This window comes from Dendrobium catenatum, unplaced genomic scaffold (assembly GCF_001605985.2).
Source record: "Dendrobium catenatum unplaced genomic scaffold, ASM160598v2 fragScaff_scaffold_1103, whole genome shotgun sequence".
Taxonomy (NCBI): Eukaryota; Viridiplantae; Streptophyta; class Magnoliopsida; order Asparagales; family Orchidaceae; genus Dendrobium; species Dendrobium catenatum.
The window spans coordinates 30,217-48,196 of record NW_021319565.1 but is presented as its reverse complement, the minus strand read 5'-3'; the positions used below and the strand labels follow the sequence as shown (position 1 = coordinate 48,196).

General features: G+C 32.3%; 1 protein-coding gene across 1 annotated transcript; it reads right to left on the bottom strand.

The window, feature by feature from the left end:
• Window positions 1-1,009: 1,009 nt before the first annotated feature.
• On the bottom strand, window positions 1,010-13,001 carry LOC110108548. Its single transcript, XM_020839230.2, has 6 exons — window positions 12,878-13,001; window positions 12,444-12,595; window positions 7,944-8,053; window positions 7,768-7,853; window positions 2,137-2,244; window positions 1,010-1,492 (listed from the first exon to the last, which is right to left on the bottom strand). The coding sequence occupies exons 1-6, from the start codon at window positions 12,985-12,987 to the stop codon at window positions 1,390-1,392; spliced, it is 669 nt and encodes a 222-aa protein (XP_020694889.1). The 5' UTR covers window positions 12,988-13,001; the 3' UTR covers window positions 1,010-1,389.
• Window positions 13,002-17,980: the final 4,979 nt, after the last annotated feature.

Here is a 17,980-nt window from a genome sequence, read left to right as displayed (position 1 = left end):
AGTACCCCTCAAACTTAAGGAAAAATTCTATAAGATGGTGGTGAGGACTGCAATGCTTTATGGTGTCGAATGTTAACCATTAAAAGATAAGCATAATACCAAGTTAAGTGTGTCAGAAATGAGGATGCTCAGATGGATGAATGGCTTTACCCTTAGAGATAAAATATGAAATGAGCATATTCATGAAAAAATTGGAGTAGCTCCAGTAAAAGATAAGATTAGGGAGAGTCGCCTTAGATGGTTTGATCACATAAAACGACGACCTTCCAATGACCCGATTAGGAAAGTAGATATTTTAGATTTGACTTATGTTAAGAAAAATAGAGACAAACCTAAAAAGACTTTAAAAAATATTAGAAATGATCTTTCTTTATTAGATTTAAATGAGAATTTGACTTTTAATAAGACACAATAAAAAAAAAGTTTCATGTAGCCGACCCCACGTAGTGGGAAAAAGACTTGTTGTAATTGTTGCTGTAAAGACTAAAGAATAAGGCTTCATTTGGGACAATTTTTTTATTATTTTTAAAACAAAATTTTAGTATACAAATTAAAATTTTTTTATTAAAATTCCATTTTAAGATGCAATAAAAAAATTATCCCAAACGAAACCTAAGTTTCTTTCTCACAACTACAGCAGACATCACTTTTAAGGTTTTGTTTATGACAACTTTTTTGTTACTTCTAAAAATAGCTTTCTAGTTTCAAACTTAGGCTTCATTTATGACAGCTTTTTTATGCTTCTTAAAGCAATTTTCTAGTACAAAAAATTTAATTTTTTACTATAAATCTACTTTAAGAAACAATAAAAAAGTCATCCTAAACAAAACCTTAAAATATTTATACTAAAAAATTATTTTAATAAACAGTAATAAAACCGTCCAAAAAGAAGCTTAAGTTAGGCTTATTAAAGGACCTACAACTCTGTGCTTCTTACTTGGCAAAGCTTTTGGAGCTTCATCTCCTATACACACAAGAAGACCAAGAAAAGCAATTTGCAGTCAAAAGGTTAAGGAGAAAGAAAATGCTTGAAGAACTTGAGAGCATTACACCATCTGTAGCATCCTAAACAATAATATAGAGTCATAATAAACTTCAGCAGGCATGTTTGTAATGTATCGGTTTACTTCTATTAAGGTCAAAAATAGTCCTATTAGGATCTCACAATGAGGAAATCTTAATTTTATAAGCATTTCTTTTTTCCTTTGAGAGCTGTAATCTGCTGCGGGGGAACTCCAATCCATGCTTAGGCTGAGCGTATCAGGAAACCGTTCAGCCACAAATAGTTGCAAAAAGCTTTTGAAGTAGGATGCTACAACTTAAGAAAATAGAGATTTATGGCATAAACTTGGTTGGAAGAAATTGCTTTGAGAGTTCCATCATTCTTTTCTAGTCTTTATGAGGACGGCTTCGTTTAGATGAATGGAAGAAACTTGGATCCTGTTCGAGTGCGTTCTCTTCGACGCCATCCACTCGATTCCTCTTCCTGCCTCTGCAAATTATTTATTAAAATTATATGCAAACGAAATTAAATAGCAAAAAGAGGAAATAAGGGGATGCCTATTCCATAAAGCTCCCATTTAAATACGCAGTAAATACTCACAAAATACGCATTTGTGAGTATTATTGAGTATCTTGTGAGTATTTGTTGAGTATTTTGTGAGTTTTTTGTGCATATTTTGTGAGAATTTGCTGATTTGTTGCGTATTTTGTGAGTGCTTACTGCGTATTTGAAAATACCCAGTAAACACTCACAAAATACAAAGCAATCTGGATGTTCTTCCCGTCCGGACTCCGCGCCGAATAATTTCCCCATTAATACAGGGTTGGAAGCTTGAGGTTGTCTAATATTAAATTACAAAGAGACAGTTTTGATGACTTGAATCTATTACTACAGGTCACAAGGGAGGAAAGTAAACTACAATTTGAGGATCCGTTCTCTATTCTGAGGAGAGAAGAATACAAATATCAAGCTCTGTGATGTTTCGGAGCTGCAAGTAGCTTCAATTGGAAGGGAGAAATCTTCAACAACCAAAAGAGAAAGAAAGTTCTATTCATTCTTCTAAGGCACTGCCTAGTTGCTAGAAAATTTTGAAGTAGGTCAGAAAAACGCACAAAATGCAAGTCTAATTATACCTTTCTTTTTGTGATGCATCGTCAACTTCATGTTTGGATAACCAATAGATGCATCCAGTATTCGGTGGAACTAACGATCCAGAAATGTGAAGCATTTCTTCATCCAGACTAAATGATATAAACAAAAAACAGAAAAAAAAAAAAATCATTATGTTAGAAAAGGCAACTTGATTTATTTATATTAGAAGAAAATTTTAAAAAAGAAGAAGAAAAACTAAAAATATATATATAACATGCTTCGGGAGATACAATTCAAATTGTAAAATCGTTAACTAAAAATGGAAAATCAAAGCCAAACCACAGGACATATTTTCTCCTAACTAACTATTTTTTTTTAACTATCTTAAGTTAGTTAAGGAAACGGGAATAATATTCAGAGTATCACAACTAACATTAAGGTCAATCTTAACTCAAATCATATTCACATGCAAAAAAGAGAATATTGTGGAGACATTACTAATTAATTATCTTGAATACATCATACAAAGGAATATAATAGATGATGACAAAACATCAAAATTTAAAACTTGATGGTCAAAATAAGTGCCTCAAGAATATTATGCCTTCAGAGAATTAGAGATGAAAAGGTAGTTATCTCGCTGAAGGCTAGTTTGTATGATTCCTTGGATGATGAACAGATGAAAAATGAATCTAGTTACACAGCCGTCATTTGCTATTATCACAAAACTAGAGAAAAAGCAACAAGTTTTAACCAAGGAAATCTAGTAGAATGCAAGGATTAGATGTTCAAGAGACTCGGCATGGGAGAATGAAGTCCAATAGTCATCCAAAATGAAAATCCTCACAAAATCCTCAAGAAAAATAATGAAAGAACGAACTAGCAAAATTACTAGAGCAAACAAAGGAATAGAGGCAAGCAAATTAATAAATGATTTTCTCGAGATATTTATGAAGGATTTAATTGTGGTTAATTAGTGTGAGGGTTATTTAAGAGAGTTTTGTCTAGGGAAAGGGCATTAGATAATTTGTGTTTGTTGTAGCTTTTATTTTGGTGAGTTCCCAACAGCATCTAGAGTTTGTGGGAGAGTTGATCAACCTCTCGAATATTAGATTAATTGTATCTTGCTTTACTGTTGTTTGAGTAATCAAATTTTAACCCTAATCTTTAGTTCCTACATTTTTCTTCTTCTCTATTTTTTGTTTTTACTTCCAAGATGCATCAAATTGGTATCAAAGTGAGATGTTCTGAAGACAATGGCAGCAAAGAAGGTGGATGTGTTGGAAGGCAAGATGGTGCAATTCAAATCCAAGGTGGAGGAGAAATTCTCAACCATCGCAAGAAGATTTTCAAAGAGAATTTTTTCATCACATCATCACTCCGGCACCACTTCAACATATTGTTCTTCCAAATATTCATGATTAACAATATTTATAGAGGAAAGACAAGTTTACTCTCCTTGCATTTGCTAATATGAGAAAATATTCTCCTAATAAGAAAATGGGAATTTTGCTTGAGGTGAAGAGGGAATGTGCGATTAAAGCCCATTAATTCGGGTGGTAGGAATGGATGGAAGATCATGCCCAGTTAAGTCATAACAAATGCGTAACAAAGCACAACCCACATACAATTACATGTGGCCTAAATTTTCTTTTCAGAAAAAATTCAAAACTTTATTTTATAATTAAAAAAAGTAAGGTTCCAATACAATAGATTCCTTAAAAAAAATTGAACATAAAAATGTAAATAAAGATAAAAAATCAAACAACCCCAAAATAATCCCCTAGTAATTTTGATGTGATGTTGTTCGTGCATGAACAAATAAAGCTACAATAACATGTCTTACTCTTGTGGCACTGTTATCCAACTACATTAGCACTTTTGCCATACTTAGTAGATTACATACTAGTTAGATATTTGGATTTCCATTACACATAGAGCAACAAGCCAAAACGAAAAATTGTTTGAAGAGCGCAGTAGAGTATAATAACGATGCTTTTTTTTGTAAATACAAGGGACCTAATAAAAGGCCGCACTCCTTAACAAACTAAGAACTTTTATTTTTTTATTATTATTTTGAAAGAGCACTTATCCCCAGTAATGCACCAATATGGACACGATGATACACACATATTGGATTCATTATTATAATAATATAAGTAATTACACAAATTAGATAAATATGAAATGAATTCATATAATAATGAATCTATTCCAATTATTCATAAATATTAGATATATTTATATTTATTAAATATCATAAACTTAATTGAAAAAAAAAATACTAACATGATATTAGAGATTACTATTCTATTGAGAATATTGATTATTTGTTTTAAAAAAAATGAAAAAAGCATAGGTAAATTAAGCAAAATAAGGCAAACAAAATTACTATTAAGTAGCTATTAAATTTCATAAGTAATATATTTTAAAATTTAAGAAAATAGATTAATTAATTTCTATATTTTTAAAGTTAAAATTTATTACTTAAGACATAAGTGCTAGACACGCGTGTCCATTAATTTTTTTATTTACCAAGTAGATGTTGTGATGAGGACATTAGTTGGAAAGTCTACCGTCGACGTGGTCGTAGATCAACGGCCACGATTTATCTGATGTACTTTTGATTATATTATTATTTTCTTGGTGATGTATTTTTATTTCAACATTTTCTCTTTTTTACCCTTGCTTGAGGGATTGTATCATGTAGCCCCTTGAGGGTATTTGAGTCTTTTTGCTTTATGTCATTCTAAGAGGCTATTTAAGGCCGTCATCTTGTTCTTTTGAGGTTAATGAATGATATTAAGAAATTTTCCTGCATTTGTCTTCTTGAAGCTTATGTGAGAGCTTGAAAGAGAGTTTGAGAGCTTGGTGGAGCCTAGGAGAGGCCACCCGTCGTACCCAACAAACACCACCAGTGGCTCTTGGTTATCCTCCTTCCTTCCTTCCCTTCTAACCAACGTCCACCGCCGGTCATCCCCCACCACCAACCACCACCTCATAACCCCTCCTACCAAGGCTCACCTCAACCTAACCATCAATCCAACCCCTCTTCGTCATTAGCTCCTTCACCCACCCCACCCAAGCCAAACCCGCCGCCGGCCACCCTTGTTTTCCCCCATGATTGAGTAATTAATGCCCCTTATTGCTTAACTAAATAGTTTAAATAGTTTGGGAAATTATTTTCATCATTTGAAATTCAAATTTTGAATTTCAAATAATTTCCTAAATTAGAGAGCTATCTTAGGAAAGTATTGAAACTCATTCATGATTAATTTCAAATTTAATTTGGGCAAAATTTTTCTTCTCCTAAATTAAAGAGACCAATTAGGAAGGGGAGTTAAATTTCTCCACACAAAACTTGATGAGGACATCGGAGATCAACGGCTACGATTTTTTTTAGTTATTTATTTATATGTTTTTGTACTAGTTTATTTTATATTGTTGTTTTTCCATTTATACCCTTATGAGTGGTCATGTAGTGTTGTAGCCCGAAGGGCATTTTAGTCTTTGTTATTTTTCTTTTCATGAGGCCTATTTATAGGCTAGCTTTCTTGTATTGAGGGATGATGATTGATAATGAAAAGTTTCATATTTTTGTTGATCTCTTAGTGAGTTCACGTGATCTCTTAGTGAGTTCATGAGAGGAGAAACCCGAGGAGGGTAATTCGCAATCCCCGCCAATCTTTGGAAGAGTCCGAGGTTCGCGGTTCTTACGATCTCTTTGTGAGTTCGTTAGTTATCTCTATCTTTCTCGTATATTCTTGTTCTTCTCTTTTCTCCGCTCTTCATCCACAAAATATTCCCCTAGCTCTATTGCCGCCGCCCCCTTGGAGTCCACCCACCGGCCACCCTCACGGCTCCGGCCGGCCACTTTGCCGGCAACCTCCCCAACCGTCCACTCCTCCCTCCTGCATGCTCCAAATTTGAAATTTGAATTCCGAATTTTGAATTCTTTCCTAATTTGGAAATCCAATTTAGGAAAGTTTTATTTGATAAATTCCAATTTCAAATTAAATTAAGTTGGAGTTCTCATAACTTACCTCCACGTCATCACCCACCTTGTTCTTCAAATTTCGAAAATTCAAATTCGAATGAGCTCCAAAATTTCCATAATTGCCAAAGTCCAAATAAGGGAAAATTGCTGCCCAACATCTCAATTTGCTGTTTGGAAATTCCTGCAGCAGCCCACCGACGTCCAGCCATCCCGGGAGCGATAATTGCTGTCCAGATCTCAGGGACAGCCCTTCTTCCTGTCTAGAAGTTTCCCTGAGCACAATAGGTTGCTATCTTGTTGACCACAGCAAACTAGGGTGCTGTCCAGCCGTCCAGAACCAATCCTAGCTGCTGTCCTGAGGAGATCTAATGTCGTCCAGCCGCCCGAAGAGACACCCATTGCTGCTGAGTGGTTCCAGAAGTTTGAAGGCTGCTGCCCCTTCATTCCCGCAATCGTCATAGCTTCATAACTCCCTTTTTTTTTTGTAAACTCTTCACTCACTCTCTATCTTCTGAGTTTACTCTACTCGTGGTTATAATTTGATTCACAAAGCGCATGTTTTATCGCCTCCGCTAAACCTAGTATTTGAATGAGTTGTGAGAGAGGCCCTTCATAATACTAATCTTATTGTTAGCATTGGAATTTCTCGTTGAAACCACTCATGTATGCAAAGTAAGACTTAGTTGACTATTTAATGATCTCAACCTCTCGCATGTGTTTAGACCAAAGCTATTTTATCACCTTATCATTTTTATTTTGTCGTTTATCATCAAGAGAAAGCTTATAATTATTGTGCTCTAAAATTTAAGCGTGCAAATTTCCTTAATTTAATCATCCATGCTAATACGTTTCACATCAAAACTCCCTCCCTCCCTCTACATGCCGCCGGCCTCCCCCTTGCTTGGGCTCCCTCCTTTAATGCTCAATCAAGGCTATTGATTGCAATTGATTTGAAATCCAAATTCAAATCATTTTCCCTCCAATTTTTCCCAAAACCTGAAAATAATTTCAGATTTGGAGATTGGAATATTGCTCCTTTCTCTCTACCTAATTCTATCCCGAACCCTAACTCTTTATTTTCCCCTACAAGCCGCCAGCCTCTTTTCCCTCCTCCATCTCTCTCCCTCCTCCTCTATAGTGCTCTCTCTCTCTCTCACTTTAGACCAATGTTATGTTGAAAACTACTTCGCATGAAAAGCTTTGATTTTCCTAACGGTTTTGATTTCGCTTAGTCTCTTGCGTGACTTAGCCTAAACGAAAGTGACCACTTATTAGTTTAATTTTGTTGTTTTAATCGTTAATAACGAAAATCTAAAATTGCTCTTTAGTTATTTTGTGCAAATTTCCTGTTTCGCATTTAGTCCTGCATCATGTTGTCCAACACGTGTCAAGCAATTACAAGTGTCCTCCACAATGCACTTTATTGTTACGAAATATCAGTGTATCATAGCTTGGCCGCCCTAACACTTATCCCATTTCTATGTGGAATATTGCCTTCACTTCAACAATGCCATATCCTTGCATCTACATCTACTATAAACTTGCAACTCCACATCAAGAATTTTTTGTCGTGAGTTTCATCAAGTTTAGTATTACTATCACTATATTAACACAAAATAAATCTCCACAATTGGAGATTTAGCAGCTCATAAAATCAAAAGGTCGCGATGCTTACCTTTTCACTATGAACCGTATGATGCTACCAACCTTAATCAAATGGTGCTTGTTATATCTGCTAGTAAAAGTCCCTACACCATCTCTCTACAAAAAAAAAAAGTATAGTTAGAAACAAAGGAAACATCGATTTTGGCAATCAACGTAACTATGTAAGTGAACTGGAAAACATCTTACAGTCTTATACTTAAACTCTGCACGTATATCTTCCAACATAATTGCTGCTGAAGAAAAGCCAAGCACAGTGGCATGCACAGACTCTCTGCCAAGCTTTACAACCTTCCCTTCTGAAATGATAAAAAACAAACTATTGCAACTCCATATACAAGAAAATACAGAGTTTTCCTGCACGAAGCAATACAATTCAAATAATAAAAAAAGATATTGTGTTTCAACCATAGAAGAAGTCTTTTTTTTTTAATCTACTAATTAACGGCTAAGTTTCATTTTCATCCTTGTCAAGCAGGGGGCAAAATATAAGTCCTATATGACACCTAAATAATTTTCACACAATCATTTCCGAGAAAAAATACTAATATGCGCACTTTATTACATGGAACAAAGTAATTATATATGTATAAAATGAAAATTAAAAAAGGACAAATTTGGAGAATCATCATCATCATTATCCCAACTATTTGGGGCAAGTTTTATGAATCTTTATTTTTCATTTGTTACCGTTGAGTGTTATGTGAGATGTTAAATATATTATTTGCATATCATTTTGAACATCTTCTATTCATGTAAACTTAGTTCTATTCATTTTCCTTCCTAATCATCTTACAATAATTTTATCAACTCGTCAAACAGACGCATTTCTACCATTTGTAGTACACATCCAAACCATCAAAGTCTATCTTTAATCATCTTATCTTCAACAAATGCTACTCCAGCCCTTCCTCTAATATAATCAATTCTTAATTTATACTTTCTAGATATAAATCATCACATTCTCATTTATGTTACAATTCACGAATATACCAGTGATTTTTTTTTATAGCACAACATTCAAATGCATACAACCTCACCAATCCAATTGTGATTTCATAAATTTAACCTTTAAGCCTTCATGACATTAAAATTTAAAAAAAAAAAATTGTTAAAGAACTAAACATGTACTTTCAAAAGGACCATCATATATATAAGAATAAAAATTAAAAAAAAAAGGATAAGAAGTAACATCAAATGTAATGAGCGAAAAAGATATATAAAAAAAAAGAGATTCACAATAGAGGGGAAGAAGTAAGCTTATAATTCATGAGGCCACATCAAGATAAGAAGGGAGTTGTTGATTCATATCTTAATAGAGATTATCATGGAGCTTTCAAAATAGCACTCCAAAAATACTTGGAGGAAATAACAAGGGTTGAACAACCATAGGAAGGATGAGGATGAAATGCTTCTTTATATAATTATTTAGCTATTTATTTTATTATCAAATAAGTTAACAACTTCTGAAGACAAGATATAGTATAATTTATGATGATGAGGAGCTAATCCTTATCAACACAATCTCATTTGTTTTCCCTCTCTACCCGAGATAAGAGGGGTTATTGAGGAATCAGGAAAAACAAAATAATAAATTATAGGGAAAAAAAAAAGATTCCATAAGAAAGATAAAGGGAAGAGCTCAAGAACTTTGATAAGAAGTTTAAAAAAGCCCAACAAAACTTGGTTTGCAATTCAATTCTCATTCAATTCCTTTAGTGCATTCACCCTTTGAATATTCTCTACATCATAAAACTCACAATAAAGACCCTTGATTGGCTAAACGCCCCTAGTAAAAAGAATACCTACATTATGGTTTCCTATTATAATACATACCTATCCAAAGAATCATATTACATTTACTTTTACAATTGCAATCAAGGATATCCCTAGATCTTGATTCACATTATCGATGTTTCAAAGATCAAGGTCTATGATAATCCTAATACTAGAAACATACATTAGCCTCTTTTGCATATAGTGAAGAGAGAAAGGGTTGCCTGACTCCTCATCAATTATAGATCAAAGCTTATGTGGGTTCGAATCAAAGTCATAGATGCCAACCAATGGCAAATCATATTTACATCCCGGCGTAGATTCTTTCCTGCAAGTTTTAGGAGCATAAAAATGATAAATAAAAGCAACCCACTTTGAGCCTAAAAAGTGTCTTGATAAATCAAATGCACGAGTGTGCCCCATAACAAACCAAGGTGGTCTAGAAAGTAGAATTCTCTTCTATCCCCCTACTTGACTACAAGAGGGGAAGCATTACTTAGGAGCCATCAAGGAAGAAAAAAAAAAAGGAAGAAGGAAGAAACCATAAGAAAGAACAGGCACTTGAGGAAGATCAAAAGAAAAGCTCAAAGACTTTTACAAAGTTTGATGAAGTCTATAAAACATAGTTTGTAATTCTCTTTCAACTCCTTCAATGCATGTCACCCTCTTATTATTCTCTATCATATATTTCACTATAGAATCCGTTGATATGTCAAACTCCATCATAAGAAGGAATGCCTAAATTAAGGATTGCTGCTATAATGCCTGTAACCCCAATAATCCTATTACATGTACTTCTACACTTGCAATCAATTACATTCCTTAACCTTGCTTGATATTACTGGGGTTTCATAGTACAAGGTTTATCAAAACCTTAATACTAGAAACATAGAAACTAACCCTCTTGCATTATAGATCCAAGATCGGGTTGGAGAGGAAGTGTTGTCAAGCATATTCTCTTTAATTATAGATCCAAGATCGGGCAGAGGTCTGACATAAGATTCACTTGTGACAGCCAATTCAAAATCAACCTCAATGATTTTGACTAAGATCGCCAAAGCTAATAAATAGATGTAATTTGCAAATAAGGCTGAAATATCAGGGAGGTTTACTGCTCTAATATAGAAAAAAATTTTATGTATGAAATTGAAGGATGAAAAAGTTATCTGAAGTAGAGCAAAAGCTTGAAATTTTTATCATTAAAATTATTTAAATTATCATGAGAAGATTGGATATCATTTTCCATCTTAAAATGCTCTTATATGTTCACATGAAAAATTAACTAATTTTCAAGTTTTTTCTATGCCAGTATGATGCCCAAAAGTCGACTAAATTCTTTGGTTCAAGAATAAATCGTAGCTTCCGTGTTTTTATTCAATACAATTCTCCTTACATAAAGAAAAGACAATCTATAATTATAATTATAATTATCATTCTTTACTTAAGCCCTTTTTGGTTTGAAGGAATTAAAAGAGAGAACAAGAACATGAAAATGATAAAGGAATTGAATTCAAATTAATTTTCACCTGCTTGTTTGGTTAATGAGACATTAGGTGGATGTCATTCTTACTTAGTTGATGAGAAATTGAGTTTAATTTAATGTGAGAAGAGGGCTGATGGATAATTTTTCTATCCTCAACGGCATAGAAAATAATATATTACCTTGAATGACAAAAAATTTATCTTTTTATTTACTCAATAACAAAAATTACATTTTATTTTTTATATGCCTGGAGATTTTCTCCGACATAATATATATTGATTGAATAGGATTTATTTTTATTAAATAGATTCCCCATAAAGTCAAGCCACTATGATTAATTACATCTCAAGGATACTTAGCCATTTAAAAAACTTTTAATTAAAATAATTTATATTTGTTATAAAAAACATTGGCTACAGTTTTAAATGATTTTCAAAAAAACTTAGAATTGCTTTTGAAATTTTATTTATATACACTACTTCAAATAGCTGGGACAACCAAATTGCGACCTTACCCTCAAAATCATTAGTAATCAATGGCTACCATTCATCTCCAATGCCCCGAACGGCTTTGACCTTCTGGAAGAAATAGATGAACAAGTGAAAAGTAGGAGGAAGGATCACGGGAGACTATTGCTTCTCTACCTAGCCCCTTCAACCATTAGACGCAAATTACTCGATTTTATCTAGGCTTAGAGGGTTACGATAGGGTAATTTAAAGCCCTATTAAGTGTGGGCTGAACTGGATGAGTTAATGGACCCTACTTGAATGCAATTTAAGCATGGGATAAAATGAAAAAATCAATTTGGTTCAATTGACACAATATGACTCGATTCAACTCGATTAAATCAAATTCGACTCAATTTGACTAAATTAAATCAACTTTGATTCAACTCAATTAGACTCAGTTAAATCAAATTTCACAAGATTCGACAAAATTTAGTGAATTAATTCAATTTGGCTATTTTGAGTCAACTCTATTCCAAAAAAGTGAGACAACAAGGGCATGTGAGTCGCAACAATGACCCAAAAGAAGTTTGTTTCAATTTTTCAGGGGGGTTGGGGAGGGAACAATAAATGAAAAAAAAATACATGGGATCATGTAGCCGACCCAACATAGTGGGATCAAGGCTTGATATTGATGTTGTTGTTGTTGTTGTCGTCAACCTTTCCTAAATAAATTCAATTACCTGTGAATTACATTGAAACCAAACACCTATTATTGCAAATTAAAATGCATTTGAATCCCTCTGAATTACTTCCAACCAAACATACCCTTAGTCCAAAATTATTATTAAACGGGAAGAGCACACAGGTAATCTTTTTTCTCCAAGTTTAATTCCTCTCGTAAAAATATAAAAAATACAAGATTAAAATAAGTGCAAAAAGCTTATAAAAAGCAAAACCACTAACGAAAATAAAACACGCACCTATGAACATGTTCGGCTTCGGAGAAAACAATAGCAAACTTGCCCTCAACTTCACCCCAATATGTGGGACCAGACCTGGAAGAATCCTAGCACTTCTACTACGGCCATCGACTTGGTAAGCCAATAACACTCCTTCAAACATTTCATCATATCTATTATGAAGAATGTAAGATCAATAAACTGCAACGAATTCTAAGCCTTTTAACATTCAGTGTAGTAGCTAATCATTATTCAAGCACAATATCCTATTAGTGCATGAAGTTTTCAAATTGATAGCAGGAAAAAAGAAATTTTAGGGCAGGAAAGGTGAAGTTGTTGCAAATAATAACCTTGATAGTACATCATTGTCATGTTGATGTTATTGATATTAAATGAAATCAACAGGTTATCGATTTTAAAAACGGCAAACATATTAGAAAAGTGAGAGAATTTACTTGAACAGGAGAGAGCTAAGCTGGCTAAGAATGGCTCCCCGTATTTTGTTGGCCATGGAAGGATGGATGTATACCGTAAGATTGGCATCGGAGACCATCAGCCCTTCCATGATGGTGGAGTGGAACTGCGATAACAAGAGGGGGAGAGAGAGCGCGCGCGCGTTGATTAGTTCATTAACAAATCCCGGATTTATCAAATCATTCGGTTCGGCGGATTTACGGAATTTGCCCAAAATATAATAATAAAATAATTAATTAATATTAACAAAATGTTGATGCATTTCATTTGAACTTTATTGTTGTATTTTAATTATCTATGAAATAAATTTCAATTGTGTTAATCGTCTTAAATCTTGAATTGAATTGTCAAACATTCATCCAGAAATTATCAAGATTTATATTGGATGTTGTCAAACAGTTTTCAATATTTAACATCTCTAGGATTTAGTAAATCTAAATTTATTAGAGGATTTACAAAATCCTACTTAAATTAAATCCTTCTTGTATCCAAATAGCCCCTTCTAGCGACTAGTTCAAAACTTAAACTCTCACACGAAGCAAAGTCAAACAACAACGAATAGCATGAGAAGATTAAAAGCCAACCCTAACGAGCCTACCATAAATTATTAGGTGCGGACACACATGTGGAATTACACATAAATTTCCAATTTCTAATATTTTTATATATTAAAAAAAATCCTTACAATCCAAAGATCTGATCCAATTTAGTTATAAACTCTTTAAACTGGTACATGTTTTTATATTTTTTTAGAAAAAAACGTGAAAGCACTCAAATATTTAGAGTTTTAACAAAATAAAACTTTGAGTGCTTGAAAAAAAAAAACAAGTGATGAAAAAAAATTGTATTTGTACCAATTTATCCTTTTATCATCACATCTCAATCCATTACATCATTAATCACAGTATGAATAATAGCGAACAATACTAATGGTAATAACAATATTAGTATCATTATCAATAATGTTAAATAATGTTAATGATAATAAATAATATTAATGTCAGTCATAATATCAGTATAGTGCTTATAGCAATGTCGGTATCAGTATTCAGATATTCAATGAGTGTATATGAAGGGTATCTTATTCCTGCACTTATAACTCTCAATTAGTTGTCCCTTATAACACCAAATAAATATATTCCTTATAACTCTCATTGAATCACATGATCAATCGCCCCGACTATATATAACTCCTAATCAATTTCCATCTCCTTATAACTCCTAATCAGTGAATCACATGAATCAGTAGGGTATCACGTAAAGTTATCATATCATATATACGATATCAATCAATACTTAACTTAAAATGCAATAAAATTATATCAAATCATTTAAAATGATCAAATATATAATATATCCAAAGTTGTACGATTAAAGCTTATGAAATCAGAAGATAATACAATATTTGTAAATTTATGAGAGATAAAATTCATAGAAGTCAAAATCATCGAAAACAGAAGTAAGAGATTAATCACTTATAATGAATAAAATAAAATATCTAACGTGAATGACTAACAAATATGATCCAAAATATTTTTCTATCCTCTTTCTTTTTCTCCTCTTTCAGTTTCTTCTTAATCAAGTATAAAGTGAGGGAGTCGTGGGGTGAGTCAAGACTATATATATTGTTCATCGGCTTTATATCCTCTTTATTTTTCTCCTCTTTCAGTTTCTTCCTAATCAAGTTCAACATTTGTGAATTTTTCTCCATTTTTTTGAGCACTTCATGCATAAATCTGCTGGAAAAAAAATATTTTTATTGATGTTTAAGATAATAAAATACTACAAAATTTATACTTAACCTATAATCATATGAACATTTTAGGATTTCATATAATAGTTGTAGTTGTGAGAAAAGCCTCAATCCAAGTATATACTCAAAAATTTGCGGAGGAAAAAATAATAGGTGAAAATATCATTTCTTATAGTCAAAACGTTTGAGGTAAAACATAAGACAACATATTAAAAATTAAACAATGAAATTGTTGAAAAACCTTAGAAAATACTTTTTTATACATAACTTCTTTTTTAATCTATAATTAAAATAAAAGAGAGAGGTTCAGAAGTCTACCTCGTACCCACATTATCTTGAACATGCCCGACGGATGAATCTCAAGTTTTGGCCTCCAAAACATCCCTCCACTTCTCCAATCCCTTCATTTCTTCTCCCAAAATAGTTGGGTGAAAAATGATTTAAGATATTTTTATTATTTAGAAACCACCAATATGACCTAACGATATGGCATTAGCCTCATTAGTGTCACAACGCTCTTATAGAATCTTCCATATTCTCCCAAAATCTCACCTTTAGAGAGCTTAGTGTTGTGGCTGCATCACCCAACACCACAACGCACTCTAAAGTTTCTTACCCCCACCCAAGACCTCAATGTCATGACGTTAATTAGCACCGTGGTGCTACCAAAGTTGTTTTGATAATCTTGAATTTTGCTTCTATAATCTAATTATTGACTTAATACTTTCTTACACATTTTAGGAGTTATAATTACAAATTAAATTAAATTAATCAAACAAATATTTAATTTGATTAACTTTAATTACCTGAATTTTGAAATAGCCGCTATTACGTTTGTTATCCTCTTATATCATGAAAAGGATAAGCCATATTCTTCCTTCCCCTCTACTAAATGGAGTCATAAGATTATGAGTATGTTTCTTTCATTGACTTTGAGTCTATGAATTCTCATTAGATGATGTAAATCATAGTTATCAATAAATGACTCCTATTTAGGCTGGGTTGATTTATTTCATGACTAAATAAATTTGAAATTTGATGACTCGAGGTGAATGATCGTATTAGGTCTATTGATTCTAAATTTTTTTCTTAATCCCATAAACCCATACAAGCTTATTCATTTTCTTGATTTTAATGTAATTTTGTAAATCCTTACTTATTGAGAGGCGGTCTCCCATTACAATATAATTATTTATCCACTATATCGCGGCCTGATTCAACTTTCATGAATAAGATTTTCCCTTTTTAATTAAAATATTATTCATTGATAAAACATATTGACACATTTGAAATACAATAAATATTTCTCTAATCAATAGTATTATTGGGCATTACCCAAATATAATAAACCATTGGAATCATGTTTCTTTGAGAGTGCATATATGCTTAGTATAGAAATAAATTTGATATTTTCCTATTTACAAAGGGCTTTTGTGGATCATTTTTATGTATTTGTTCAAGTGAAGTTGGTTTAAAATTTTTTCAAACATATTTCCTTCACTTGCCACATGAAAATCATTCTCTATGAATACTTCATACTCTTTCTTTTATCATTAACATCTTTTTCTCTCTTACTCTTTTATAACCTCATACTCATCCATTTTCTACTTTTTTTTCTCTCCCAAAAATAAGATGAGGGGATTTAAGGATGTTTTAAGTGAAGCGATATGATAATCATTGAAAATAAGTTGACCAAGAAGAATATATTGAGGGAAAGAAATTAAAAAAAGATATGAGAACACCTTATTCAAAAGTTTGAAAAGAGCTCATACATGTTTGTAGTGGGTAATGTCATGTTTAATTTGATTTGATTTTATTATGTAGGGTGTGAATAATATACTTAAACCTAAAATAACTAAGTATATAATATCATTAAGGTTGAAAAGATGATGATTGGAAAGTAATGTTTGTCACCAAAAACTTTGTAGCAGATCAATCACACACTTTGGGATTGTTGGAGATAGAGAAGTTGTTGTGAAGAAGAGCAACGAGTAACTCTTTGTTTGAAATTTCGTTTAACTCTTCAGTGAGGGTTTTAAAGCCTATTTTCATATAACATGGATAATTTAGTTTTAAACAAACATTAAGGCAAATTTCTTCAATTATGGGGGGCGTGTTTCACCATTTATGATTATAGTGAGTCATGTAAAGGCAAATCCCCCCTAAAAAAAAGAACTTTTATCTTCTTAATTATAATCACATGTAATATAACACCTACAATTATTAATAAAATGAAAAAAAATTAATAATTATATTTTATAATTATTATCATTTTTAAATTTCTTATGATCAATTTATTTCTTGAGAAAATTATATTCTACTTAAATGTTATGCATATAAGTAGCAATTAAACATGCAAAAAGTCTACAGCTCTCTAAATTTGGTGGCAATTCAACTCCCATCTAGGTTTGTAAAAACTCATATTTCGTGAATAATTCAAGACCGATTTAGTAAGAGACTAGTGTTTTATATATTGACTAAGTAATCAATTTGATATTAAATAGTTATTTTAAGTTCATTTTCTTAATAAGCATAATACAAATATAATCTTTTTAGATTGTGTTCTGGTTATTACAACAACAATAACAACAACAACATGAAGCCTTTATCTCACTGTACGTGGGGTCAGCTACATGAATCATTTTTCTCCATTATATCATGTTAAGAGTCAAATTATCATTTAAATCTAAAAAGAAAAGGTCATTTATAATATTTTATAACCATGTCTTTTTAGGTCCACCTCTACCTTTCTTAACATAAGCCAAAACTAATACTTTTACTTTCCTAATTGAGTCATCGAGAGGCCGCCATTTTATGTGACCAAATCATATATCTAAGATGACTCCCTCTAATCTTATCTTCCACTTGAACTACACCAACCTTTTCACGTATATGCTCATTTCATTTCATGTTTCTAAGAGTAAAGCCACTCATCCACCTGAGTATCCTCATATATGCAATACAACTTAATATTATGCTTCTCTTTTAATGACCAACATTTTGCACCAAAAAATATTGTGGGTCTCACTGCCATCTTATTGAATTTTCCCTTAAGTTTGAGGGGGGCTTTTTATCACACAACAAGCCTGACACATTCCTATATTTCAATCATCAAACTTGAATTCTGTTAATAATATATCCATCTATTTTACCATCACTTTGAATAATAGACCCAATATATCTAAACATATGCTCTTATTAATGATTTAATCGTCCAAAGTCATAAACCCTCAAGTAGATCTATTACTACTAAAAATATACTTTATATATTCAATTTTAGATTACTCAAATGAAAACGTGTAGACTCTAACGACGACCTCCATAATTCAAG